This window comes from Lissotriton vulgaris, chromosome 7 (genome assembly GCF_964263255.1).
Source record: "Lissotriton vulgaris chromosome 7, aLisVul1.2, whole genome shotgun sequence".
Taxonomy (NCBI): Eukaryota; Metazoa; Chordata; class Amphibia; order Caudata; family Salamandridae; genus Lissotriton; species Lissotriton vulgaris.
Window position 1 is genome coordinate 783,357,218 of NC_141695.1, and position 26,852 is coordinate 783,384,069.

General features: G+C 44.1%; 1 protein-coding gene across 4 annotated transcripts in view; it reads left to right on the plus strand.

Annotated features, from left to right (window-relative positions):
- The window catches only part of LMTK1 (lemur tail kinase 1), a 419,869-nt gene extending 398,059 nt beyond the window's left edge, over positions 1-21,810 (plus strand). For all 4 annotated transcript variants that reach the window (XM_086931028.1, XM_086931031.1, XM_086931029.1 and 1 more), the window contains 3 exons: positions 1,566-1,698; positions 16,040-16,255; positions 19,636-21,810. In XM_086931028.1, coding sequence (XP_086787154.1) covers positions 1,566-1,698; positions 16,040-16,255; positions 19,636-19,664 — 378 coding nt within the window. In that variant the 3' untranslated portion in view covers positions 19,665-21,810. The remainder of the gene's footprint in view (positions 1-1,565; positions 1,699-16,039; positions 16,256-19,635) is intronic.
- The last annotated feature ends 5,042 nt before the right edge of the window (positions 21,811-26,852 follow it).

Sequence of the window (26,852 nt, forward strand, 5' to 3'; positions counted from 1 at the left end):
CATCTCGCACAGATATTCTTGCAGTGGCGTGCATATTGAATAGGCAAGATCGGTTGAATTTTGCTGATATATTCCTGCTCAGAAGGATTAGCTCCAACAGAAACTTGCTCTACTTTGTTCTGGGAGTATGAGGGAGGCTGTATTGGATGAATAGGTCAACTGACCTCATTAGAACAAAAAAGATGTCCAGATTTTCAAATTAAAAAATAAAAGGACAAGTAAAAAAAACTGAATTAATCCATTAAACTGTATTTGGAGTTGGCCAGTATGTACCGTAATGTTCAGTGTGAGTGATAAATATTTGTATTTATAATAATCACAAACTGGGAATCCCAAAGTCAAATTAAATCCAAATCGGAAGAAAACCTCCAACTACAACCTGACGCAGCATCAATAACGTTTATTAAAGGAGAGTGGGCAAGTAAAACCCTAAGACCATTAAAAGTTAAACATTGAGATAAAGTTGAAGCAGAGGCATTGAGGAAGGACCGGGTATAACGATAAGGCACTAGGCAACTCAGTAGACACCTTTGGAGGATGGATGAAATTGTTTTCCCTGGTGTAATTTCCTACCTTCCTACTTCGTTTAGGGGGCATTCGTACAGATGGAGTAGTGGGCTTAATGGTAGCACTCCAATTGGTCTGTGTGGAAGGTTTGGGTCCCTTGCACTTGTCTGTTACAGACTGTTACAGAAGTTACGCTCTTCTCATTTCAAATCAGTATCCGCTCTCCTCACCTGCAACACAACTTTAAATAGGGATGTCAGAGAAAGGCCTTCACTTAATCTGCCCTATGAGATGGGCACTTTTCAAATCAGGACAAAGTAAGATTGATCAAGAATAGACCCTTCCCATATTTGGGAAGCCATCCATTTAGATGCCCCATCAAAGCCAACATGTAGCTTTAATGCTTTTTACTTTCTCTGCTCTAGTCTTGAGCCAAACACAATTGTTGAATTTAGAGTCTTCCCTCTGGAGAAGCGCCTCTGTTGCTCAGATAAGGACAGTGAATTCAAGAATCACAGAGATCTAGTCATCATAGTAGAAGCAGATGGGCAGGCTTATCACAGCAAATTACTTTCTCTTTAAGCTCTGCAGAGCTCGTTGCCTATGCACACAGTAACTACACTCTGAGTGACATGAATGCAAAAGGGTAGACCAAGAGACTACATAGATAGTTGTTAAGGTCAAGAGAAACATTTCATGTTTTTTAACGTGCATATTCCCCACACAGTTAATTCGTAGCTGTCCCCAGTTTCTTGCAGCAACTGTCAGCGAGCCTTCAAGGCAGGTCATTTTTATAGAAGCCTGCCAACTTGTAGGTATATTTGTTGTAAGCCAATGTTGAGGACAGAACAGAGTGTAAGGATGAATTGTCACACTTGGGTTACATTTTTTTACGTCCAAATTCTTACCATTTGTCTTTAAAGTGATTTGTTCTGTAATGTAATGTGGGTACTGGGTAAGCAAAGGGCCAAGCAACACACAAGCACAGGGTGGTGGGCTTTCATAAAATATAGTTGCTTAATACTCCTTAAACCCAGAGTTTGGGTCATCTTTTTCAGGAGAGCCCAACAAAAGACCTTGGAGAACAGGACTTCCCAGCAGTAACTGACTCATGCCCCATCGCTACTGTCAGTCCCTTGGAGAGGCTTAACACTTCTGATGACTCCTCTGATGGGAACGTCTCCGAAGAAAGTGAGTATTGAAGGAAGGTGGGGTGCAAGGATCCTGGGGGCCAAGGAAAGTCATGCAGATCCCCTATATTTGATATTAGCAGTGTTCTCCGAAGATTGTCTACCATCACGACGAGCCCGTCCGGGCGAAGTCTGGGTACAAGTTGGAGGGTCTATGTCCTCCTAAGTATCTCTTCTGGTTCAACATGGCTCGTATCAAGGGTAACATTTGTGGGTTCAGTCAAAAAAAATTAGCTAAGCAGACCTTCCTAAAGTCCTAGTACATAAATGCACCACCATATGGCAGTATGAGGTGATGCATACAACAAAGCAGACATAGAATCGTGATAACATTTCAATGCGAAAACATCAGCAGTCATTCTGGGGGTTTTCACTAGCATTATTCACTCCCATTTTTACTGGCAGTGGCATGCTCTGTGATACATGAACATATATTGGTACAAACATACATAAAGACATGCATACAAACAGACAGACATGAAATAATACAAGCATATATATAGCCCCCAGAGGATTTTGTGTCATCATTTTCTGATAACATTTTGGGGTTCTGCCAATATGATGATAAATTAAAATACATATATACTGACATATGTGCATGTATACCGGACTACAAGCATTCACACATCCATGGTGACAATAGAAAAGACTTCCATTCTCTGCGAGCCTTCCAATTTCTCTGCGAGTCTCCCAATTTCTCTGCCTGTTTTAGAAATGGAACTGCCTATCCATTCTCTGTCTTTCATCCAGCTCTTACCACCCTGTTAAGCTGCAAAGGGCCTGCCACTACCCGTTAGTGTGACCCTTGCCTTTACTGGGTGGTGCCTGTTGCATCTATAATGTGCTGGTTCTGAAAGTTTGGAACCAGCGCTCAGAGCGATTCCGGTGGTGTCAGTTGGTGTACACGCTTCCTATTTTCTGTCATCTGATCTGATGTGGAGGGCCAATAGGAAATCAAGAAATTTGCAGCAGACCAGAGGCTGTGAAAAGACAGAAGAGCCATGGTCTATCTGACTGCCCAGTGTCCCTGACCTCTCCAAGCTACTGGCGACCATTTTAGGAAACCAGCCCACCCCTGACAACACACTGATTGTGCTCAAAATAGGCAAAGGCTTCGTGACCAACAGGGTAATTTAATAGATTCCAGGCCTATTCAGCTCCAGCACTGAGAGGTAAGGAAAAGGTTCGGAGGGTTACTTCTAACCTTTATTATTGATGACAATAAAATAAACAATAACGCAATATTTTATATATATATATATATATATCTCCATCAAAGCAGGATGCCCAAAGTGAAGAGGCCGCAGGAAGTTTGTATCTTGCTCACGAATTTAATAACAGCTTGCAAGCAGGCAAAAGGACAGAAATTCACATCAGTGTAAAAATAATCGCCAGACGCGTTTCAGGAAGTTCGTTTTCCTTTCTTCAGTGGTGTGTGATGCAAAGAGGGCAAGGAGCACAGTTCATATTGCACACCTCGATTGCAAACACCTGCCATGGTGGGCGTGGCCATGTGCATAGCCTTCTGGGTGTTGTAGTGCGCAATAGTTCTTCCCCAGTGGGCGTGCTATCCAGGTCCCCAAAATTGACACCAAATAATTCCCAAGTGGGTAGCTGCACTTGCCGTCAATTGTCTGCCCCGCTTTGTAGCTGACATTATGGAGCAATCAGGCACCACCTTGCAATGCGCCAGATCTCCTTCCTCCCTGTTCGTCTTACACCCCAGTGGTGCAAGCTTGGGATCCGCATACCGGCGATGGGCCTCTTTTCGACCGGGACCGGCCTTGAACCCGCATTCTTCCAGGATTTCCGTTCCTGGCCTTGAGGTCGCCCTGCAGGACCGGTGGCCCCCAGCAAAGCGGAGTTTTTCTTTGTTATGCTTAATGAGGGGGCATGGACCGGTCCTCGCCGCTTGCCAGCTTAAAGGGACAACCGCCGCAACATGGCAAAGACGAGTGAGAAAGGGAGAAGAGAGAGGGCGATTCCTCTCTTTGGAACAGCGTGGACGCGGCATTCATTTCAACATCGTGTGACAACAGTTGGCACCAAGCAGCTTTACAATGAATGCACCGATCTGGAACATTACTGCAATATGTAAGAAAGTCACGCTATTCAGCACTAATTGAATTAACATGCATGTTCAAAATGACTATGTTGGTGCATTCTGGGGCCTGAGGTACTTTTGTGCAGGCATGTGACCACTTGGTTTTAAATACTGCTCACCTGTGAACAAAGCGTCAGTGACGCCGAAGTGCGTAAGGAGTACGAGCATGGTTTGCACACGATGAGACGAATAAAGTCAGCTGCCTCACAAGTCGCTGTTGGGCTCTTTTGTTCGTGGTCAAACCCGCATTCTTCTAGGATCTCCGTTCCTGGCCTTGAGCCCGCCCTGCAGGACCGGTGGCCCCCAGCAAAGCGGAGGTGTTCTTTGGGACCAACAATGTGGGGCGTGAAATAAGGGTGCGTTTGTAACGTTAATTCCCATAGGAACCTTTAGCCACATCTACAGCCCAAAACGGTGAACGGTCTTACACCAAATTTAGCAGGGAGGTTGATGTTGGTTCAAGGAAGTGCCTGTTGCTCATTTGGTGTAAATCTGTTCAGTAGTTTTTGACAAATGTCAGTTTAAAATCATAGTGCTATATCTAGTCACCAAGTCTTTGCAACCAAAGACGAGCTCGTGCAGGGAAAAGCAGTGCTCTGATTGGCAGCCAACACTTCAACCAGAAAGTATCAGCAGTACTCTTTCCCAAACAATAAGTGATAATAAACAAAAAGGGACAGGGTAGCAATATCCTGACTCCCAAGCCATGGTCTTGGAGTCCCCGCGGGACCCCACCACGGCATAAAAGCAAAAAAAAAAATTATCCCTCCAGTAATTACCACACAGCAGGATTGCTGAGAAGTTGTCAGAAGCATGTCCACTTTCTCCACCACTCTGCAAACGTGCCTCCTGGTGCTCTATTAGTTGGGGGATGAAGTCCTTTTGGCTCCAGAGGGCCCTTGGGGGCCAAGATGCCCTCCTGTTACCTCCTGTTACCTCCTGTAAGTACTGCACAGCGGAATTCCTGGTAGTTGGTCGGACGCCCTGCCTTCTTACTCCACTACTCTGCAAACGCACACAGAGTGGTTCAGCACTCAACTTCCAGGTCAGTACTACTTGTGAGAGAGTTTATAGTCCATAGTTCATGTGTGTGAATAACGAAGCAATGTCTTTTCAGACAAAAAATAGAACAGTTGTTTCTTCTTTCTTTCTTTATTCTTTATTTGTCATTGTCTCTTAAAATCACAGCAAGCATGCGGTTGGTAGCCAACGCATTTCGTCCACCTGGGACTTCTTCAGGGCATAACATGCAAGCTGTGTTCTCGCATGTTCTTTAAGTTGTATCTTGTTAGTGAAAGACAATGTTATAAGGAAAACATGGCGTACAATTGCTCCAGGAAATGTTAGCATGACGTCCGGTTCTATATAACGTGACTGCTACATTATAAATAAGGCTCCCTGTTTTCCGTTTTTACAGATAAATACAGACAGAAAACAATGTGTTTTTATTTTTAAAAGTGGATAAATACAGAAAATTGTGCTTCTTTTAAGTTACTCTTCATGCTGTCCTACATGAATTATAGGCCAGCAGCTGAGCAGATGGACAGCATGGGAAATTGAAAAACAGGATGAAACTTCTTTAAATAATGGCATATATCAATATACATTCATGGCATAGTGCTAGTATTTACCAGTGGATGTATTGTTGTGTAATATTTGGCAGCTTAAATAGCTAAAAAACGAAAGACATCAAAGTATGAGTGCGCGTCTGTTAGTTAAAAAGATATGGAAATGTACTGTTTTACAACTTCATTTATATGCAAAACACGAAATAAATATGGATAAATAAAGATAATATGGCCCAAAAAGAAATATGGATAAATACAGGCGGAAATGGCCAAAAAATAAATACCATAAAACCGAGAGCCCTAATTATAAACCAAAGAAATTCACTGAAAAAAACAAAGGTTACAGGGAAGTTATAGTTAGGAATTAGCATTTAAAAAACCTTTGCAATTCACTGAAAGAAACAGAGGATACAGGACATTATAGTAAGAAAATGGAATACAAAAATCCTTAGAAATTCACTGAAAAAAACAAAGGTTACAGAGACATTCTAGTTAGGCTTAGGTTTCACTCATAGAAAAAAGAGAAATTTAGCAGTTATTATTAGCTGAGCTAACTATCACTTGCTCCCCCGAATGTGCTGCTTATGACCTCACATATTACATCACTGATGAGATGGCCAGTGACATCACTGATGACATCTCAGATTACACCATTGATGACATCATCCAGTGACTGTGAGTGTTTCTAAAAAGTTAGTGTTAAATTTATATACACCAAGGTGTATTGATGAATCAGTGGGTGTATGAGTGCCTGTATGGATGATTTAGTGGGAGCGTGACTGACTGTATAAGTGAGTGATTATACATGTCTCAGTGAATGTATTGGCGATTGACTAGGTTGTGTGAATGTCTGAGTGTGTATGAGCGGTTGCGTAGTTGTGTGAGTTGGTCTGTGGATGATGTCATTAATTGCCATCAGTGTTGTCACTGACCATGCCATTATTGATGTAATATGTGAGGTCATAAGCAGTGTATTGCCGGGTCGTAAGTTATAGTTAGCTCAGGTAACTATAACTGCTGAATTATTTTGGTTTTGTGCGTGTATAATCTGAGCCTAACTATAACTTCCCCCCACGTTTGCGGGGTAAGGAAACGGGCCACCACTCCTGTAGATTTATCCAGCCTGCATGTATTAACTCCAAGTAAAGGCTGAAAACAGCCCAGTGTGTTTTGGAGCAAAATGGCTCCATAACAAGTGCCATTCACACAGGTCCTGTGCTTTCACTGTGCCTAGACCATAAAAAAGGTCTGAGTGCACTCACTGCTGACCTGCTGAGAGTTGTATGATCTTACGATGTATCCTGTACTTACAGTCTTTACAGCTATCAGAGGAGAAAAAGCCTTGTATGTTTGTTTTGTTTCCTGGTGGTTTCACAAGACTTTGGCAAAGTGTACCCTGCAGGGACCTGTTTCTCCTAAATGTGACTTCTGAGTGGTCTCCAATATATTTGACTAGATGTTCATCAGTCTTCAGTACTTGCCAAAACTTATTTAAGCTGGGCTTCACCTCCCAGGCATGGTTAAATCATAGTAATTGGGTCTATTTGAAGCAAATCTGCTTTATGGTTTACTAATGAATCAGGTCACGTATACGTATTGTATTGTAATTACATTTATATAGCACTTACTACCCCTGAAAAGGCGTTGAAGCGCTTTTTCAGCGAGTAGCACGCTACTCCAGAACCCATAAAGTAAGTGTTGAATTAGTATAGTGAAATATGAAAGTAATTTTAGTGGTGCATAGGTTAGTATTTTTTTTGGATTCAGAGGGATAGCAGAAGGCTAGAAGAGAAAATAAGGTTTGCATTTATATGGTGTTTGGTACCCCTGATGAGGTGGTTACAGCGCTTTTTTGGTGAGTAGCATGCTACTCTGGAGCCCATAAAGGATTAGTGGTGAATTAGTATAGTAAAATATGAAATTTGAGAAGTGGACATGTTGGTCTGTTATTTTGGATGAAAAGGATAGTGGAGGGATAAACGAGTGAAGGATAGACATATTTTTTGGGGAGTTCATAGCAGTAGGAGGAAGCTTGGGATGAGTAAAAAGGGATGTGGAGGGGAAGAGTCAGAGGGAAGAGTTTAGAAAGGCTTGTTTTGGGGATCGGTATAGTAAAAGAGATGTCAGATGACGCAAGGAGGGGTAGAGTAGGGGACAGTCTAGAAAGGACCCTAGTAGTGGTATGGGGTTTGGGATGAATGAGAGAGTGGATGTAGAGGATATATTGATAGAGGTATAGGGTGAGAAAATGGTTGTGCGTTGGGGTATGCTCAGAAAAAAATAATAAATATATAGATCCATAAGTACATGGAAAGTATATTTATGCATAACGGAGATAAGTATATGTAGATTAAAGATATTGATAGAGGTATAGGATGGGAAATAGGGTAGTGCATTGAATTTGCTTTTTTAGGAGAAAAGTAATAAATATATAGATCCAAGTACATAGAAGGTCCACCAAACACCTTCACGTACAGATCCAGACCAGCCCCAGAACCCTCTCCTACAGACCTCCCCGGACTCCGCCCTTTGTTCGCCACTACCGTCGCTGACCTCATCGCACCCCATGCCATCACCTCCATGGACTACATACTCATTGGAGACCTGAACTTCCACCTTGAAAACCCCAGCAACCCAAACTCCGCCACCCTCCTAGACCACCTCGCCAACATCGGACTGAATCAGCTCGTCACCACGCCTACTCACAAGGCAGGACACACCCTCGACCCTATCTTCGCAGAAGGAAACAACATCCACTTCAGCCACACCACGGAACCCCCATCCTCCAAAACACCTTCAAGTGGATCCCCCCCGAATCAAGAAAGGCCGTCACCCACGCACTCATAACCAGCAGACTGGACTACGGAAACGCCCTCTATGTCGGGATCAACAAATGTCTGATCTGCAAGCTCCAGACCATACAGAACACCGCAGCCAGACTCGTCCTCTGCATTCCTCGACACAAACGCACCTCTCAACACCTACGGAACCTACACTGGCTCCCCGTTGAGAAGAGAATCACTTTCAAGATACTCACCCACGCCTACAAATGCCTCCACAACATCGGACCCCAATACCTCAACAAGAGAATCTCCTTCCACATACCCAAGAGAAACCTTTGATCGGCCGACCTCGACGAAACCCCGTACATCCGCAGAGCCAGAACAGGCGGAAGAACCATCTCCTACATCGCAGCCAAGACCTGGAACAAGCTCCTGCTAAATATCAGACGCGCCCCCTCTCTGAACATCTTCAGGAAGACGCTCAAGACCTGGCTTTTTGACTGATAGGGAGCGGCTCACCACCCTCTCCCACCTCCCCGACCACCCCCACCCCCAGCGCCTTGAGACCCTCACGGGTGAGTAGCGCGCTTACAATTTCCCTGATTGATTGATTGAGGAAGTAAGTATATGGAGATTAAAGATGCAATAGACAAACACTAGTTTTCAAGTGTTGTGCTTAAAAAAAATTATATATTTTTTTAAACATAATTATTCTACATGTTTATACAAAGCAATACACATATATAGGTACATATCTATAGTACAAATAAATGCTTGTATACAGAAGGATATGCCTTATATTTCTGTTTGCGTATAATGCTTATGTGGGGATGAGTCAATTCTTGAGTAGTTTTCTGAAGATAATGTGGTTGTCTGTGGATCTTATGTTGGGGGGGGGTAAAGAGTTCCATAGTTTGGCTGCTTAAACAGAGAAGGATGTGTCCCCGTGTTTTTTATCTTGTATCTTGGGATTTTGAGGCGAGGTGCCACTCTAGAGCTAAGATTCCTTTGTTGAATGTTTTTGCTGATTTTATTCCTGATGAAGAGTGGTCCCATTCCATGTATCGCTTTGTGGGTGATACAAAGCAGCTGGTATACACCTGTTACAACGCAACTTTTACAACTACCTACCATTACAACGCAACTTTTACAACGCATACCATTACAACGCATTGCGCTGGGGGGCGCTCTAGGATAGGGAATAAGTATTATCCAACAACTTCCCTAGTGTCCACGGGGACTGGAGTTGGAATAGTAAATTATACTTACCACTATCCAGCACCTCTAAGCGCTATGCGTTGTAATGGTATGCGTTGTAATGGTCGCGTTGTAATGGTAGGTAGTTGTAATGGTATGCGTTGTAACGTCATACATCCAAAGCAGCTTGAATGTGGATCTTCTGACAACCGGTAACCAATGCAGGGCTTTCAAGGAAGTTGAGATATGGTTTTGCGGTTTGATATGCAAGAGTAGTCTGGCAGCCGAGATCTGAATCCGTTGTAGTCTTTTCATGGTTGTTAAAGGTGATCCGTGATAGAGGCTATTGGCATAATCGAATTTGGACAGAACAAGGGAGATGGTAGCTTGGACCTTGTGTGGAAATCCCAAATGGGGGAAGATTAGTCGCAGGGTTTTTATTGTAACAAAGCTGGATCTTGCTAGTTTGTCCACTTGGGTATTCATCGATAGGTTGGAGTCCATGGTCATTCTGACGTTTCTTACTTACTTCTATGCTTTAGGTGGTGATCCCAGTTCATCATGCCAGGTGGCAAGTGGGTAATAATGTTTCCAATCGCCACACATGAGTATTTCTGTTTTGGAAGCATTCAGTTTGAGATGGCTTCAAGTCATCCATTGATCCATGGCTCTGAGACGACTGAAAATTGGCGAGTTTCCAATGTCTTTGTGGCATTCCAGTTGAAGGAGTATTTGTGTGTCATCTGCATAGTTATAGCACGAGGTGAAATTGATTGACCAATACCGGTAATTACTACTTGTAGATGTTGAAAAGCCTGGGCAAGATGATAGACCCTTGAGGAATCCCTGCTTTTGTGGATTATGGTTTGGATGAGAAAGGTGGGGTATGGATGACATTAGTTCTGTTTCGAAGGTATGGCGCGATCTAGTCTAGAGCAGTTCCCTCTATGCCAGCTTGGTAGAGTCTTTGTTTCAGAGTGTCATGGTCAACCGTGTCAAAGGAAGCTGAGAGGTCCAAGAGGAGTAGTGCAGCAACCTCATTACGGTCAACTGTGTTCTTCTGGTTTTCCCAGATGGGAATGAAGGCAGATTCTGTGCCTCTTCCAGGATGGAATCCTGTTTGGAAGTCTGAAAGTATGGCATTCTCTTCAATTAATTATGACATTAGGGCTTACGCTGCTCTTTCTATCAGTTTGTCCAGGAAAGGTCCATTTGTAATGGGTCTAGTTGTCAGGGTTCAGCGGATCCAAGTTTGTTTTCTTCCGTAAAGCGCATATGTATGACTTTATGAGTTCTTCTGGAAATATTCCGGTAGTTAAGGAATCGTTGATGATTCTTCTTACTGGCGTGGCAGCAGAGGTTGTTAGAAGAATTGTCTTGAAAGTTTGCGGTAGACACAAGGCAGAAGGGCTGCCGGCAGGCTTGCTTGGTTTGATAAGGTCCATACATTCATTGTGTGAAATGTGTTGGAAGGAACAGAGAGGCTGGGTAAGAGTATTCTTGGATTGTTGTTTTGCAAAAGGATTAGTGCTGGTGCTTTGTCTCTGTTTTAAGTATGAGTCCAATGTGTCTGCTTTGTCCGTGTAATGATTTCTTTCTAGGTAATTTGGTTTACGAAATTCATTGAGTATTTTATAGAATTCTTTATTTGCACATTTAGCATTTTTTATTCTGTCTGAAGAGTACCTTTTCTTTGCTTTTTTGATGGCTGACTTGTATAATCTGTAAATTTTTTGTAGTTTGTCTTGTTTGCCATTTGTTTTGAGCCAGGCACGTTGCAGCCTTCTAATTTGTTATTTTAGGTCTTTTATCTCTGTATTTCTCTGAGGTGCTTGTTTTCTTTTGTTCGGTTGTGTGGTTTTGAGTGGGATCAGGATATCAAAAGCTTCTTGTAGCCACTCATATAGTTTTTGAACAGAATTGATTGTTTCCAGATCTGTAATGAATGATAGTTGTGTTTCTAAGTGTTCCAAATTGAGTTTGTTCCACGGTCGATAGGTGGATGCACATAAAGTAGTTTTTGGTGAGTCGCTTAGTGTTGTTTTAAGTTGGAAAGCAAGCAAAATGGTGATCTGACCATGTGACTGGAGTTATAGTTTGAAAGGTAACTAGTTTGGTATTAGCTAAAATTACATCTAGGATGTGTCCAGCGATGTGTGTGGGTTTGTGGACAATCTGATGCAGGTTCAGTGCGTCTAGGCCACTGATTGTTTTCGGATGGGGCATATTGGGTTTGTCAAACCAACTGCTGAGGTCAACCAGAATGCATAGGTTGGAGTGTATTGTTATCAGGTTTGAAACTGTGTCTAGAAGTGTGTCTGGAAGGTCGCCTTGCTAGGCGGAGATCTGTAAAGGAGCAGGAATTTAGAGGAGGAAGACGGTGTAGGATTGATTCTGGTGAGAAGAGCCTCACTATTCTTTATGGATACGTTGTCAACTTTAATGATAGATAATGTTTGCCTGAACACAACAGCTAGGGAACTTCCTTTTTTTGCCTATATACGATTTTGGGTGATCGTTTGAAAGCCTAGAGGAACGGTTTCATGCAGGACTGGAGCCATATCATCTCCCAACCATGATTCAGTTATGAATAGTATGTCTGGTTTTGCGTCACTGCGAAGGTCGTAGTTGTTATGCTTGTTTTTAGAGAGCAATCGAGCATAGAAAGTTTAGAGAATGTGCTTTGGTGACAGTGAGACTTTTGTTTTGTAGAGGAGTGATTAGTATTGTGTGGGTTTGTAGCAGGGGTGTTTTTAGTGCTGGTATTAGCTGTATTAGGATAGCAGTCATGTAGCTGTTCTGCAACGTGGTCCTCATCCAGCAGGCTGAGAAGGCATTTTGATGGGTCTGCGTGTGTAGGTGGTGGAGACGGTGTTTGAGAGTGAGTTGGTGCCCTCTGAAGTTTTTGTGGTGTAATTTTGTTGTGCATTAGACATGGAGACGCGAAGTTGTGAGGTGGGGCACATTGCTTATATTGTTTGCATGTGTTTAGGGCGGAAGGTGTATGAGTCAGGGGGTGGTGGTACAGTATGTGGGTTATGTAGTAAGGCTGTAAATTGTCCAATAGATGAAAGGCGTTTGGAAGAGAGTTGCTGTGTTGCTGCATGTGTGTTAGGTGTGGTGGAAGAGAGAAAGTTTGGCATTGAGGTTCATTTCACCCCAGTGACCTCCTGTCTCTGCACTTCCAGATGATAGTGGATTCACGCTTTTGTGGGTCAAGTGAGGCCGTACTGAGGCTAAAGCACTGCATCTATTTATTACCTCTTTAACTATTTGTTTTCTGAGAGTGAACTGTCTCTGGCAGAGGATAGGGCCACCTGTAGGGACAAGTCGGTACAAAGCAGTGTGTATTCACTGCATGTCTTCAGCAGCAGTAGAGCAGTATAATGTGCTGATGTTGAGCACCTTTGCTGCCCAGAACCTTGGAGCATGGTTACACAAATGCCTCAAGTGAATAACACAATGAGCCACATGTATCAAAATTTGGAATAGTGATTACGTGGTTGCAATTTTCAGCGAAACGCAATTAGGTAATCGCTAGTCCTGCTGTATGATACTCCAAGAGTTTCATATAGCGATTGCTAGGGGGTTGCAAATCGACCTACCTCATTAATAATAATAACGAACTAGCTCGCAATTGGTGACCCCCTAGGAATCGCTAAAGTCACAGGATGTTGGCCTGCTGGGGTCAGCAGACCAACATGTCTGTGATTGCTTTTCAATAAAGCAATACATTTTTTTCAATTTTTTTCAATGCAGCCCGTTTTTCTTAAAGGAAATCTGGTTGTATTTAAAAAGGAAAAATTAAGTTTTCTTTTCATTTTTAAGAGCAGGAAGTGGTTTGTGGGAACACTGCCTGCTCTCAAAAAACATTTGCTCTACTATTTCCAAAGGGGAAAGGGTCCTTTCGGGACCCTTTCACATTTGCAGATGGAAAATGCTAATGTTTTGCGACTGCATTCACTGTCACAAAACATTCATATATATCGTTACTATTCGGTATCTGGAAGGGACCCCCCTAAACACGCCACCTCTAAATACTGAATCACAAACGCATTTTGCGATTCGGTAGCAAGTTACCGAATCGTAAAATTTGATTTGATACGTGGGAAAAGCTTTTTTTGCGTTCGCAAACGGGCCAATTCTGAAAATCGGCCTGTTTGTAAACGCAAAAATGTTTGAGACATGTGGCCCAATGATACATGCAGACTGCTCTCAGTCAGTGGGCAAGGCTGCTGGGTTTAACTAAACATTCAATTTGGCCAGATCTAAGCCTTTCATATATGTTAGGCGTTGTTTTGCATAAAAAAGTAGTAGTGCTCCAGGCTTAGTCTTGCTTGTGTTCTAGCATAATGTACAGCAATGGAAGCTTTTTTTATGCAGGAGGGTGGACTGAAGCATACTCAGACTTCTTGTACTTCTGCACTACAAATAAAGTAGTTTTCTCCTAGAGGTACAAAATTGCCGCTAGACCAAAATTGAAAACAAACATTTATGCTTATCTGTAGGCTCTGATGCTATAATGATTTTTTATTTTAAAGTCTGCCGCCAGGCTAACCTTCCCATTAAAAGTGTGGAAAAAGCCTGAAGTTGCTGGCAGTCTAAACCCGTGCTTGTCTCTCGTCTCTATTTTCCATCCCTTATTGGCCATTGACTAAGATTCAGGCGTATATTTATAGGCCTAGATCTATGTTAAAGAGACCACGCCGCCTTAGTGGCTTCTTTCTTTCTGAATGTGTCTTGGAATACTGCCTAAGAATGGAAAATTCAAAAATGCCTCCTAAGGGACAATAAAGAACTGCTCACAGCGAGCTGACTGGTGCAACTGAAAAGGGATTTTGGGCCCAATAAATGGTGAACCCCCACATGTTTACGCACAAATTAACTGGACCTTGAGAGTGTAGCAGACAGTGATAGATCAGCCCCTCCGCCTTTCTCTCTGTTGGTGGGTATGTGCGTGTGGACCAATAATGTCAGCTGACCGGTACCAAAAAAGAGGTTGGACTCAACAGTGCTGATAGCTTTCAACAGGATAACTGGACCAGCCTGAAACCTAATTCAGTACCAATTGAAGAGACACGGGATCAGTGGCGATTTTTGTCCATCCTATGGTTCCATACATGGGATTATAAAGCCTTGCTAGGGTAACCCACCGTATTCCCCTCGGTGGTGCTATAAGTGACTTATTTTTATTTAAAGAACCTGCGACGAGTTGGCCTGCTCTGTCTTGGCGAGGCACCTGTAGCCCATTTCAACACTGTCAGCCATCTTGAACGTGTGTGTGAAATAGAAACGCTGTCAGATAAACAGAGGGGAGGATGAGCAAGAGTAGTTCTTAAAGTGGAGATACATTCGAAACAAGGCATAAAGAAGCCACCTTACGTTTGGAGTTAGAGGGCATGGCGTTTACATCGAAGAGAGATCGCTGCTGAAGTCAGTTAATATGCTTCACGAAGATCCTAAATCCAAGGCCGAGAACATTTCAATAGTGTTCAGTCTATTGCAGCAAAATTACAATGGCTATCTGAAAGAGTTTTGGTGGAAAGGGGGATCCCAGAGAAAGGTAGAGGTGAGAGAGGCTCTCTGAAGAAGAACGGCCAGGTTTGAGCTTCTCTTTTTTTGCGATGCTGAATGTCAAAGGGTATCTAGAACAACTGGAATGAAGATGTAACCAGGATAGCTGGACTGGACAATCTGCAGACGGGGGCCGTGGTAAGAGCTCCATCTGAAATACTAATTGATAAGCTCAGGGCACAAACTGGTTCTTGTTGCAATGTGGACGAGTCAAAGCCTATCACAGGGAGAACTCGTTTGATTTCTGATCTGTTGGCAACTCATCTCCATTCAAACCATGGGTCCAGGTATAGTATCTGAAGACGTCTCACAGTATCTTCTGCTGGATGTTCAGCAGGTGCCGAGAGGGAGTAATAACTGGCAGCCCCTTTTGATGCAAACTAGAAATGAGAGAGAAGCCTCACAACTCAAGCCCTGGGTTTTGCATCACATGCGGTATTTATTCACATGCTGGGCATCATCTTGCAACCTAGTGGCTGGGCTTCAAAATACAAGTTGTTATTCTAGTAAACTAAACTTTTTAAGTGTTTTCCTTAGACATCCCTAAAGCTAGGTCTGTCACGAAGTCAAAAGTCTAGGAAGGGTGTGCGGTGTTTCTCTGTCCTCGCTTGTATACTTTTTTGCTTACAGACCAGAAATTTCAGATCAAACCCTTCTTCTCAACACTTTCATTCGGTATTTCTCACCTTCAAAGTATCTTGGCATCCGCTCACTGCTTGCTTGCTGTCATTTTAGGCAATAAGGCCACCATGCCTTCCAGAGTCATATGATTTGCAAGGGTCAACAGTTTGGACACTTTTGTCATTTTTAAAGGGGGACATAAAATTAAATACGAGATAGAGAGGTCTTCCTTAAGCTGATGCTTAGGCTAGCAGCACACTCCTGCCATGCTGAGAGGAGTTCCGGGGCACACCTTCTTCGCACCATACCCTGAGAAAGCCTGGCTTTGTTTAATTCATCCTCAGAAATGGCAAAAAGAAGACTTTTTGCCATTTCTGAGGGTGCTGCATTCTCAAATAAAAAGAGTCTAGAGTGTCAGGAAATAAATGCATTATGGGTTAGAAATAATCAGTAACCTTGTAGTCATTCCCTGACCTGGTCTTGGTTGTCTTGCAGGTGGCGGATTCGAGTGGGAAGACGATTTTCCTCTCCTGGCAGTGACACCCTCCTTCCCTTCCCCATTGACGTCTGTGAACTCGGTCCTCCCAGCCACAGCACCGGCGCAGAAGCAAGTAGTACCAGTCCACTTCTCACGCTTTACAGTGTCTCCAGCTGCAGTCTCCAGGTTCTCCATCACACATGTGTCCGACTCAGACATGGAATCTGCCGCAGGTGAGCATTGGTGGGGACGACGGGGATTGCTGGTAGATCACAGGAGAGGAAAGTCGATGATACAGAGAGATGTAGAAGGAAACCCCTCGTTCAATGGTCGCATTACTGTATGCAATCCATGGATGCCAGAACTATCCCAGTTGCTGTTCCGTACACAGCTGTGATGCACGAACTACTCTGTACATTGTTGAGAGCATTCATCCTCTGTTACACTTACATATGAAGTAAGGTCTGTTGCTGCGCACAGCTCGGTAATAAGATTGTTGTGAACAACTGTGATGTCGGATTCAATTTTGTACATTGCTGTTACATTATATTAACTACAGTTCTGATGTCTTCGCTGCAGCTGCAGTATCATGTCTTGTTTTATTCTGCTTTGGTGTTTCAAAGGGTAGTTGTACACAGCCGTGATTTAAGATTCAGGGCCATATTGTCTATTACACACAGCTATGATGTCAGAATGACTGTTTTATACAGCTCCCCTTTGGTGAACAGTAGTATGCACATTTATCATGTAATAGCCTCAATAATATTATTAATAATGCATTGTGGAGCAGACCATTAACTCTGCACTATATAACCATTTAAAAAGGGGAAAGTCTGTTGCGAATGTTCACTAAGAAAAGAAAGCCCAAATGGGAAGCGAATCCTCTAATTTAAACTAAATGCAGAGTGAAGACAATCTATATGATACCTCTGTCAACAGTAGGAGAAGGGCCCAAAGCAAACAACACCCACAAAGCATAATATGTACAACATTGGATAGGAAATGTGTCCTTAAACAATATATCCAGAAGCAAGTGTTGTTGTGAAGTTAGTTTGCAGAAGAAATTAATATTGGGCATTGCAACAGGCGTAAAGCCGTAGTATTAAGCACACATTTCTAACTGTGTTTGCCTCCTTAATATTTTATGTATACAAGTTTAAGAAGTAATTTTAGACCGAAATATCCCACTATGCCTTTGCCACGTTTCAGCCCTTTTCTCCCAGTTTTCAAGATCATCATCAGGTCAAGGAATGCTGTTGAACAAAACTGTTTTAAAAGAATGTTTACAATTAGTGAAATGAATATTTTACATACTTCATATTACTTATTTACACCATTAGAAGGGCTGAGTGTACGGCCTATTAAGGATATTGTCAACAGTTTCATCAAAGTTTGATATCATTGTTTATCTTTAAGTCCAGTAACAGTACTTTTAACCTCGCCTAATAGAAGGTGGATGTATAGCCTAAAACTTATATTAAGAAAGTAGTGGATTCATTAGTTTAATTTACTTGACCGTCAGAAGGCATAATAAGCATTATTGTTCACGACAGCTTACCTCATGCTCTATAAGTAAACAGCCCATTTAATTAAATAAAAGGACTTCCAGGAGCGTTGTGCTCACAACGCCATTTGAGGCAATCGTTTACAGCACGGCTGTTGTCTGAGTAATGCTGTTGTACATAGTTGTGATGACAGATTAGGTATTGTACACACAGCTGTGATTTAAGGAGTGTTTGTGTAAACGCTATGATGTCTAATCAGTTCTCATATCCAACTGCAGTAGAGAGAAACCGGTGGTCACTGGTAGGCACTGGGGCTGTAATTGTAAGGAGCTAGAAGTACAGGACTTGGTAAGGATAAAAAAAGAAGAGAAACCTTTACCTCACAGGGGGTCGTATTCCCACTCATGAAAGCTGCCATGGCCCCAATTCTAGCCATGTCTTTTTGCGGAGTGGGGCTGGTTTAAACATTTTTGCCTGGGCTGATTTTGGTTTTCAGTCTGGCCTTGTACCTCCCACTGAAAGGCTATGAGTTTGATGAGAATAGATAGAGGGACAGCCCTTTGTTTCCCAGTCAAGGGCATTGACTTTGGTTGGAAAAATCGAGAGACAAGCATTGCAGTTGGATTGAGAGGATGGTTGACTGAAAAATCAACTCTGTTCAATGGAATGGCAGTGCAGGACCATTTTAATCCGAATCCCATTTTTGCCTTACTTGGAAAAGGCACAGTTGTGGTTGCTTGCCTAGCTACCTAAATGAATTGCACTTGTGTTGGCGCATTTTTTTTCATATATCTGAGTCCGTTCACCTCACAGTCCCTTGGTACAGTGACCAAATTAATACATGTGCACAAGGCAGTTCGCAGCCTTGGGCATTCATTTGAAAATATTTTGGGATTCTGGGAATACACCGTGATTAAACTGCAATGCACCAAGTCTGCTGTCATTTAGAGAAGGGTCACATGGGCCCTGATTATCAGTGTTTTTTAATGATTCTAAATACACTTTGCCATGTCTGCCAGGCCAAAAACTATGTGGATTGATAGGTAAGGGAGTTAAAAAAGAAAGGAATTTTAGTAAAGAGACTTAAACAGCAATAGATATGTACAAGGCTGATACTGAAATGTGCATATTTTCATATAAGTGCATTGATTTATCTTCTGCGTATCACTGAAACCTGGCAAGTATTCAAGCATGACAGCATATTTATTGGTTAAATAAATGTGGAAATATACCGGTTTCAGCTTTATTTTTCTCACATAACCCATAATAAATATGGATAAATAAAGAAAAAGTTGATAAAAAATAAATATGGATAAATATGGATAAATACAGATGGAAATGTCAAAAAAATAAATACCATAAAACCGGGACCCCTAATGAGTAATATCCCATGGAATGGGCAATAACCACGTGGGGCCAATTTTTGCAGTCATTAAACCACATGATGGCTGCCTGATGAAATTTGAATAAAGAAGATCAAAAGCAAACAGATATTGGATGGACATTGTTCTTTAAATCCATTGATACTTGTGTTATTGATATATGGTGGTGCAACCCATAGTGGGTAGAATCTTTGTTGATCAAAAAATTAAACCACATGATATTTGTAATTCTATATGGTTTTACCACGTGTATTTACCACCTACTCTGAGCTGGTGCTAAATGTAAGCGCTGAACTGTGTGAGGGGCAAGAGGGGGGACGGGGGAGTGGGGAAGGTAAGGAAAAGATTTTTTCTGCCATAGGGGGACATTATCTGTTCCCCTGTTAGAAACATTTAATGAGGATTGACTGCAGAATTATCGGCCGAAAAAATCAGCTAAGGTATTCCCACACCTGGTAAAACCAGTTGAGGCAAAATCGACCCATTTGGAATCAGGTTGAGCTGAATTCAACGAGGTAACTCCACTCTCCATGATTGTGACCTACCCAATGAACTCCAGCTGGCATATCGTTCTTTAGGTTGCGCTATAAGTAGCCGTGAACACTCCAATTCTTCTTCTGCACCCTCATTATATTTGGCAGAGGTCAGTGTTCATATTGCTGAATGTAATTATTGTATGGCAAAGATGAACATTGTCCTTTTATTTTCTGTTTCCTTTGATTCCAGGCAGCAGTGAGGATGGTGAGAGGGAGTGAACACTCGATGGCACAGTGGGGATTCTTGGGCCCCATCGATTGGTTCAAGGAACGCAGATGGCAATGGTGGATACACCGATGGCGAGAAGAGGATTTGAGATTTGTACAAAGCTGTATCATCGGTGTCTCAAGTCCATGACTGCACCCTGGCATTGCGCCACAAAAACATAGGAAATACATTTATATTTTTAAGGCAGATTTTATGAAAGGGGCATTTGTTTTGCTGCTATTAAAGAGGCATTTCACCAGTCCACCCACCATGTGCGGTGGTTGGTATGTGTGGGTGCCAAAACGCTTGCCCACACTTATAATGGGTGTGTATGCATGCAAATACGCCAAGAGACAGCACTGGACTTAGAGACGTCTCACTGCACCATCACATGCTTCTTGTGGCCTTTGGCCCAATCATCATCTGCCTTTGCAGAGTATGTGCTCTGCCACCCGTTGATTTCTCGACTACTTGATTCCTGGGGTATGTACACAAGCTTTGCACGCCTGCACTTTTTGGACAGGGTGGCAGGCACTGGTAGGATGGTTGAATGGTCCCTCATTGCAGCGCGGCACTTTTTCCTCAGTCGTCTGCACACTTCATATGATGGGATTTTTTTTTTACCGTGTGTCATTTGCTTCCCTTTTTGGTTGTCACCTGCTGATGTTTTTAATTTTTTATAATTTATTTTTTTTAAAACATTTCCCTTAACCCTGTACTCTGCTCAAGAGTTTTTTATTTGCACTCTGCCGGAGAAAAATGCCCTGAACAGTCCATATAACAAATGCTCTATTGCCTACTGACTTAGGAAGTAGATTGCACAAGGAAAAAGAAAGGGCACGGCTACAGACTAATTCAAGTCAATGGTGTTCTACTACGCAGGAACTTTGACAGACCTTTCATGTACCGCCTGTTTCTGTGTGTGTGTGTGTGTGTGTGTGTGTGTACATATATCATGTAAAGGGACAGTGCGCATCTGGCACAGGCCAGCTTTCGTCCCAAAGACGATGGATGTGTCAAACCTGCATCACTATTTCTAAAAGGAGCCGGCAACTATGTACAGTACATATCCTCTCCTTTCGAGCCTAACCATCACATTGTTTGGTGCATATTTTTTTAAACAATGATGTCTGTACTTTCACTGGAACATTTCTTGGCAACCATTGCTTCTATTGAGAAGGATATTTGTGCTTTTCACGCTACGTCTGCATGGATGCTTAACTTCGCAGTACTAAAGGCATCAACTCAAGTCCCAGCTGGTCCTCGCTAGAGTGGTCAGGAGAGTTACACATGGATTGCGCTCAGTGGAATGGGAATATCTTGAGTCGCCAGCCCTTAACAGCGCCCTCTGCACTCCTTCATGTGTGCTCTGGTTTGAAAGGTGTTGTGGTGGTAGGACAGCAACAACCATCCCTGGGGAGTTTCTCCAAGAAAACTGGCCTGCACACACCGGCCATTGGGTAATTTGACGATGGGTAAGATTTCGATCTGCCATGTTCGGTTTAAGATTGCTTCAAGAACAGTGCAGGCCAGCTGCACACAACTACCAGAAACACAAACTAAAACTGGACATCATTGGTGTTTCATAAGACTAACATTCGGGATGGCACCTTGCCTTACCACTCATTTAGACTCCTTGTGAAGAACTGGTGATTGCGCCCAAGGAGAATGAGGAACCTTAAACCAGGACCTGGGTCAGGGGGTGCTCTCGATGAAGGGTCTGAATGCCAGGTCAGTTCCAGATGCAGCAATGGATGGGCAGCCTGAAAATCCTCTTCTCGAGGGCATGCTGCTCTCCTCTATGGCCTCCCCCACTCCAAGAAATTGCCAAGCATTGTAGTGCTTAGAGACAAACGAAGATCTTTCATAATTAGTAGTAGATGTTCTACCTTTTGCAAGTTAAACTCGTGTTACTAGTGTAGCAAAGCAGTTTCACTGCAATCTGTACTATTTTTGTAAAAATTAAAAAGTACTACTATATCAACTAAATGAATAAAAAGAGACGATATAAATTATTATTGCCAAAGAGATGTAAGGACTTTGAGGCATTGAGGTTTTCTTTTTTTAATTCCTATTAATGTTATTTTTTAAATGTGAGATGGTATTATATCAAGCTCTGGACAATTGCAATTAAAGAGAGATTGAAGGAATCTTTTACTAAGAAGTGACTTGTGCATTTTCCATACGGCTCCATGGCGTGGGCGCATTCGGTTCTCGTTCTCTCTCTCTCTTGTGTTCTCTCTCCAATTGTGTTCTCCCACTCTCTCTTTCCTATTGTGTTCTATCTCTCCTCTAGTGTTCTCACTCTTTCTCTCCTTTAGTGTTCTCTCTCTCTCCTCTAGTGTTATCTCTCTCTCCTCTAGTGTTCTCTCTTTCTAGTGTTCTGTCTCTCTCTCTCTAGTGCTTTCTCTCTCTCTCCCTTTCTCCTCTAGTGTTCTCTCTCTCTCCTCTAGTGTTCTCTCTCTCTCCTCTAGTGTTCTCTCTCTCTCCTCTAGAGTTCTCCCTCTCTCTCTCCTCTAGTGGACTCCATATCTCTCCTCTAGTGTTCTCCCTCTCTCTCCATTCTAGTGTTCTCCCGCTCTCTCCCCTCTAGTGTTCTCTCTCTCTCTCCCTCTCACTCTCTAGTGTTCTCTCTCGCTCCTTTTGTGTTCTCCCTCTCTCGCTCTCCTCTAGTGCTCTCTCTCTCTCAAGTGTTCTCTCTCTCTCTCTCGTGTTCTTTCTCTCTCCTCTAGTGTTCTCCCTCTCTCTCTCCTCTGGTGTTCTCTCTCTCTCTCTCTCTCTCTCCTCTGGTGGTCTCTCTCTCTCCTCTAGTGTTCTCCCTCTCTCATCTGGTGTTCTCCCTCTCTCTCTCCTCTAGTGTTCTCTCTCTCTCCTCTAGTGTTCTCCCTCTCTCTCTCCTCTTGTGCTCTCCCTTTCTCTCTCGCTCCTCTAGTGTTCTCTCTCGCTCCTCTAGTGTTCTCCCTCGCTCTCTCCTCTAGTGTTCCTCTCTCTCTCCTCTAGTGTTTCCCCTCTCTCTCTCCTCTAGTGTTTTCTCTCTTTCTCCTCTAGTGTTCTCCCTCTCTCTCTCCTCTAGTGTACTCCATATCTCTCCTCTAGTTTTCTCCCTCTCTCTCCCCTCTAGTGTTCTCCCGCTCTCTCCCCTCTAGTGTTCTCTCTCTCACTCTCTCTCTCACTCTGTCGGGTTCTCTCTCTCTCCTTTTGTGTTCTCCCTCTCTCGCTCTCCTCTAGTGCTCTTTCTCTCTCTCAGGTGTTCTCTCTCTCTCCTCTAGTGTTCTCCCTCTCTCTCTCCTCTGGTGTTCTCTCTCTCTCTCTCTCCTCTGGTGGTCTCTCTCTCTATCTCCTCTAGTGTTCTCCCTCTCTCCTCTGGTGTTCCCCCTCTCTCTCTCCTCTAGTGTTCTCTCTCTCTCTCAAGTGTTCTCTCTCTCTCTCTCTCTCTCTCTCTCTCTCTCTCTCTCTCAAGTGTTCTCCCTCTCTCCTCTGGTGTTCTCTCTCTCTCTCTCCTCTGGTGGTCTCTCTCTCTCTCTCTCTCTCTCTCTCTCTCTCTCTCTCTCTAGTGTTCTCTCTCTCCCTATCTCTCTCTAGTGTTCACCTCTGTCCTCTAGTGTTCTCTCTCTCTCCTCTAGTGTTCTCTATTTCTCTCTCCTCTATTGTCCTCCCTCTCTCTCTCCTCTAGTGTTCTCCCTCTCTCCTCTTGTGTTCTCCCTCTCTCTCTCCTCTAGTGTTGTCTCTCTCTCTCTCTCTCTCTGCTTGTGTTCTCCCTCTCTCCTCTTGTGTTCTCCCTCTCTCTCTCCTCTAGTGATCTCCCTCTCTCCTCTAGTGTTCTCCCTCTCTCTCTCTCCTCTAGTGCTCTCCCTCTCTCTCTCATCTAGTGTTCTCCCGCTTTCTCTCTCTTCTAATGTTCTCCATCTCTCTCTCCTCTAGTGTTCTCCCTCTCTCATCTAGTGGTCTCCCTCACTCTCTCCTCTAGTGTTTTCTCTTTTAATTCTCTCTCCTCTAGTGTTCTCCATCTCTCTCTCTCCTCTAGTCTTCTCCCTCTCTCTCTCATCTAGTGTTCCTCTCTCTCTCCTCTAATGTTTCCCCTCTCTCTCTCCTCTAGTGTTTCCTCTCTCTCTCTCCTCTAGTGTTTCCTCTCTCTCTCTCCTCTAGTGTTCTCCCTCTCTCTCTCCTCTTTTGTTCTCTTTCTCTCCCCTCTAGTGTTCTCTCTCTCTCTCTCTCTCCTCTAATTTTCTCCCTCTCTCCCCTCTAGTGTTCTCCCCCTCTCTCTCCTCTAGTGTTCTGTCTCCCCTCTAGTGTTCTCCCTCTCTCTCCTCTAGTGCTCTGCCTCTCTCTCCCCTCTAGTGTTCTCCCTCACTCTCTCCTCTTGTGTTCTCTTTCTTCCTCTCTCTCTCTCCTCTGGTGTTCCTCCTCTCTCTCCTCTAGTGTTCTCTCTCTCTCTCCTCTGGTGTTCTCCCTCTCTCTCCTCTAGTGTTCTGCCTCTCTCTCTCCTCTTGTGTTCCCTCTCTCTCCCTCTAGTGTTACCCCTCTCCCTCTCTAGTGTTCCCCCTCTCCCCCCCTAGTGTTCTCCCTCTCTCTCTCCTCTAGTGTTCTCCCTCTCTCTCCTCATATTCTCCCTCTCTTCTCTAGTGTTCTCCCTCTCCCCCTCTAGTGTTCTAGTTTTCTCCCTCTCGCTCTTCTTGTGTTCTCCTTCTCTCTCTCTCCCTCTAGTGTTCTCCCTCTCTCTCTCTCCTCTAGTGTTCTCTCTCCTCTAGTGTTCTCTCTCACCTCTAGTGTTCTCCCCCTCTCTCTCTCTCCTCTAGTGTTCTCAACCTCTCTCTCCTCTAGAGGTCTCTCTCCTCTAGTGTTCTCTCTCTCCTCTAGTGTTCTTCCCCTCTCTTTTCTCTAGTGTTCTCCCCCTCTCTCTCCTCTAGCGTCTCTCTCCTCTAGTGTTCCTCTCCCTCTCCTCTAGTGTTCTCCCTCTCTGTCTCCTCTTGTGTTCTCTCTCTCTACCCTCTAGTGTGCTCTCTCTCACCCCTCTAGTGTGCTCTCTCTCTCGCTCTCGTGTTCTCCCTCTCTCCCCTCTAGTTCTCTCCCTCTTTCTCTCTCTCCTCTAGTGTTCTCTCCCTCTCGCTCCTCTAGTGTTCTCTCTCGCTCTGCTCTAGTGTTCTCTCTCTCCCCTCTAGTGTTCCCACTCTCCCCCTCCAGTGTTCCCCCTCTCCCCCTCTAGTGTTCTCCCTCTCCCCCTCTAGTGTTCTCCCTCTCTCTCTCCTTGTGTTCTCCCTCTCTCCTCTAGTGTTCTCTCTCGCTCTGCTCTAGTGTTCTCCCTCTCTCTCCTCTCTTGTGTTCTCTCTCTCTCCTCTAGTGTTCTCCCTCCCTCTCTCTCTCTCCTCTGGTGTTCTCTGCCTCTCTCTCTCTCTCTCCCCTCTAGTGTTCTCCCTCTCTCTCCTCTAGTGTTCTCCCTCTCTCCCCTCTAGTTTTCTCCCCTCTCTCTCCTCTAGTGTTCTCTCTCTCTCCCCAGTGTTCTCTCTCGCTCTGCTCTAGTGTTCTGCCTCTCTCTCCCCCTCTAGTGTTCTCCCTCTCTCTCTCTCTCCTCTTGGGTTCTCCCTCACTCTCTCTCCTCTTGGGTTTTCCCTCTCTCCTCTTGGGTTCTCCCTCTCTCTCTACTCTTGTGTTCTCCCTCTCTCTCCTCTAGTGTGTTCTCCCTCTCTCTCCGCTAGTGTTCTCTCTCCCTCTCTCCTCTAGTGTTCTCCCTCTCTCCCCTCTAGTGTTCTCCCTCTCTCTCCTCTTGTGTTCTCCCTCTCTCTCCTCTAGTGTAGTCTCTCTCTCCTCTAGTGTTCTCTCTCTCTCTCTGTTCTAGTGTTCTGCCTCTCTCCCCCCTCTAGTGTTCTCCTCTCTCTCTATTCTCTAATGTTCTCTCTCCTCTTGTGTTCTCCCTCTCTCCTCTTGTGTTCTCTCTCTCTCTCCTCTTGTGTTCTCTCTCGCTCTGCTCTAGTGTTCTCCCTCTCTCTCTTTGCTTGTGCTCTCTCGCTCTGCTCTAGTGTTCTCCCTCTCTCTGTCCTCTAGTGTCCTCTCACTCTCCACTAGTGTTCGCTTTCTCTCTATCCTCTAGTGTTCTCTCTCTCGCTCCTCTTGTGTTCTCTCTCTCTCTCCTCTAGTGTTCTTTCTCTCTCCTCTAGTGTTCTCTTTCTCTCTTCTCTAGTGTTCTCTCTCGCTCTCCTCTAGTGTTCTCTCTCTCTATCTCTCTCTCTCCTCGTGTTTTCCCTCTCTTCTCTAGTATTCTCCCTCTCCCCCTCTAGTGTTCTAGTTTTCTCCCTCTCTCTCCTCTTGTGTTCTCCCTCTCTCTCTCTCTCCTCTAGTTTTCTCCCTCTCTCTTTCCTCTAGTGCTCACTCCCTCTCTCTCCTCTAGTATGCTCCCTCTCTCTCTCCTCTAGTGTTCTCTCTCTCTCCTCTAGTATTCTTTCTCTCTCTCTCTTCTAGTGTTCTCCCTCTCTCCCTTCTAGTGTTCTCTCCCTCTTTCTCCTCTTGTGCTCTCCCTCTCTCTCCTCTAGTGCTCTCCCTCTCTCCTCTAGTGTTCTCTCTCTCCTCTAGTGTTCTCTCTCTCCTCTAGTGTTCTCTCTCTCCTCTAGTGTTCTCCCTCTCCTCTAGTGTTCTCTCTCTCTCCTCTTGTGCCTCCCTCTCTCTCTCTCCTCTAGTGCCTCCCTCTCTCTCTCTCCTCTAGTGTTCTCTCTCTCTTTCCTCTTGTGTTCTCTCCCTCCCACTCCTGTAGTGTTCTCTCTCTCTCCTCTAGTTTTCCTCTCTCACCCCTCTAGTGTTCTCTCTCCCCCAGTGTTCTTTTTCTCTCCTCTAGTGTTCTTCTTCCCTCCTCTAGTGTTCTCTCTCGCCCCTCTAGTGTTCTCTCCCCTCTAGTGTTCTCTCCCCTCTAGTGTTCTCTCCCCTCTAGTGTTCTCTCTCCTCTAGTGTTCTCTCTCTCCCCCTTTAGTGTTCTCTCTCCTCTAGTGTTCTTCCTCTCTCTCTTCTAGTGTTCTCTCTCTCTCCCCCTCTAGTGTTCTCTCTACTTTAGTGTTCTCTCCTCTAGTGTTCTCTCTCTTCCCCCTCTAGTGTTCTCTCTCCTCTATTGTTCTCTCTCCTCTATTGTACTCTCTGCTCAAGTATTTTCTCTCTCTATTCTCTAATGTTCTCTCTCTCTCTCTCCCTCTAGAATTCTCTCTTTGTGAGCGTTCTGT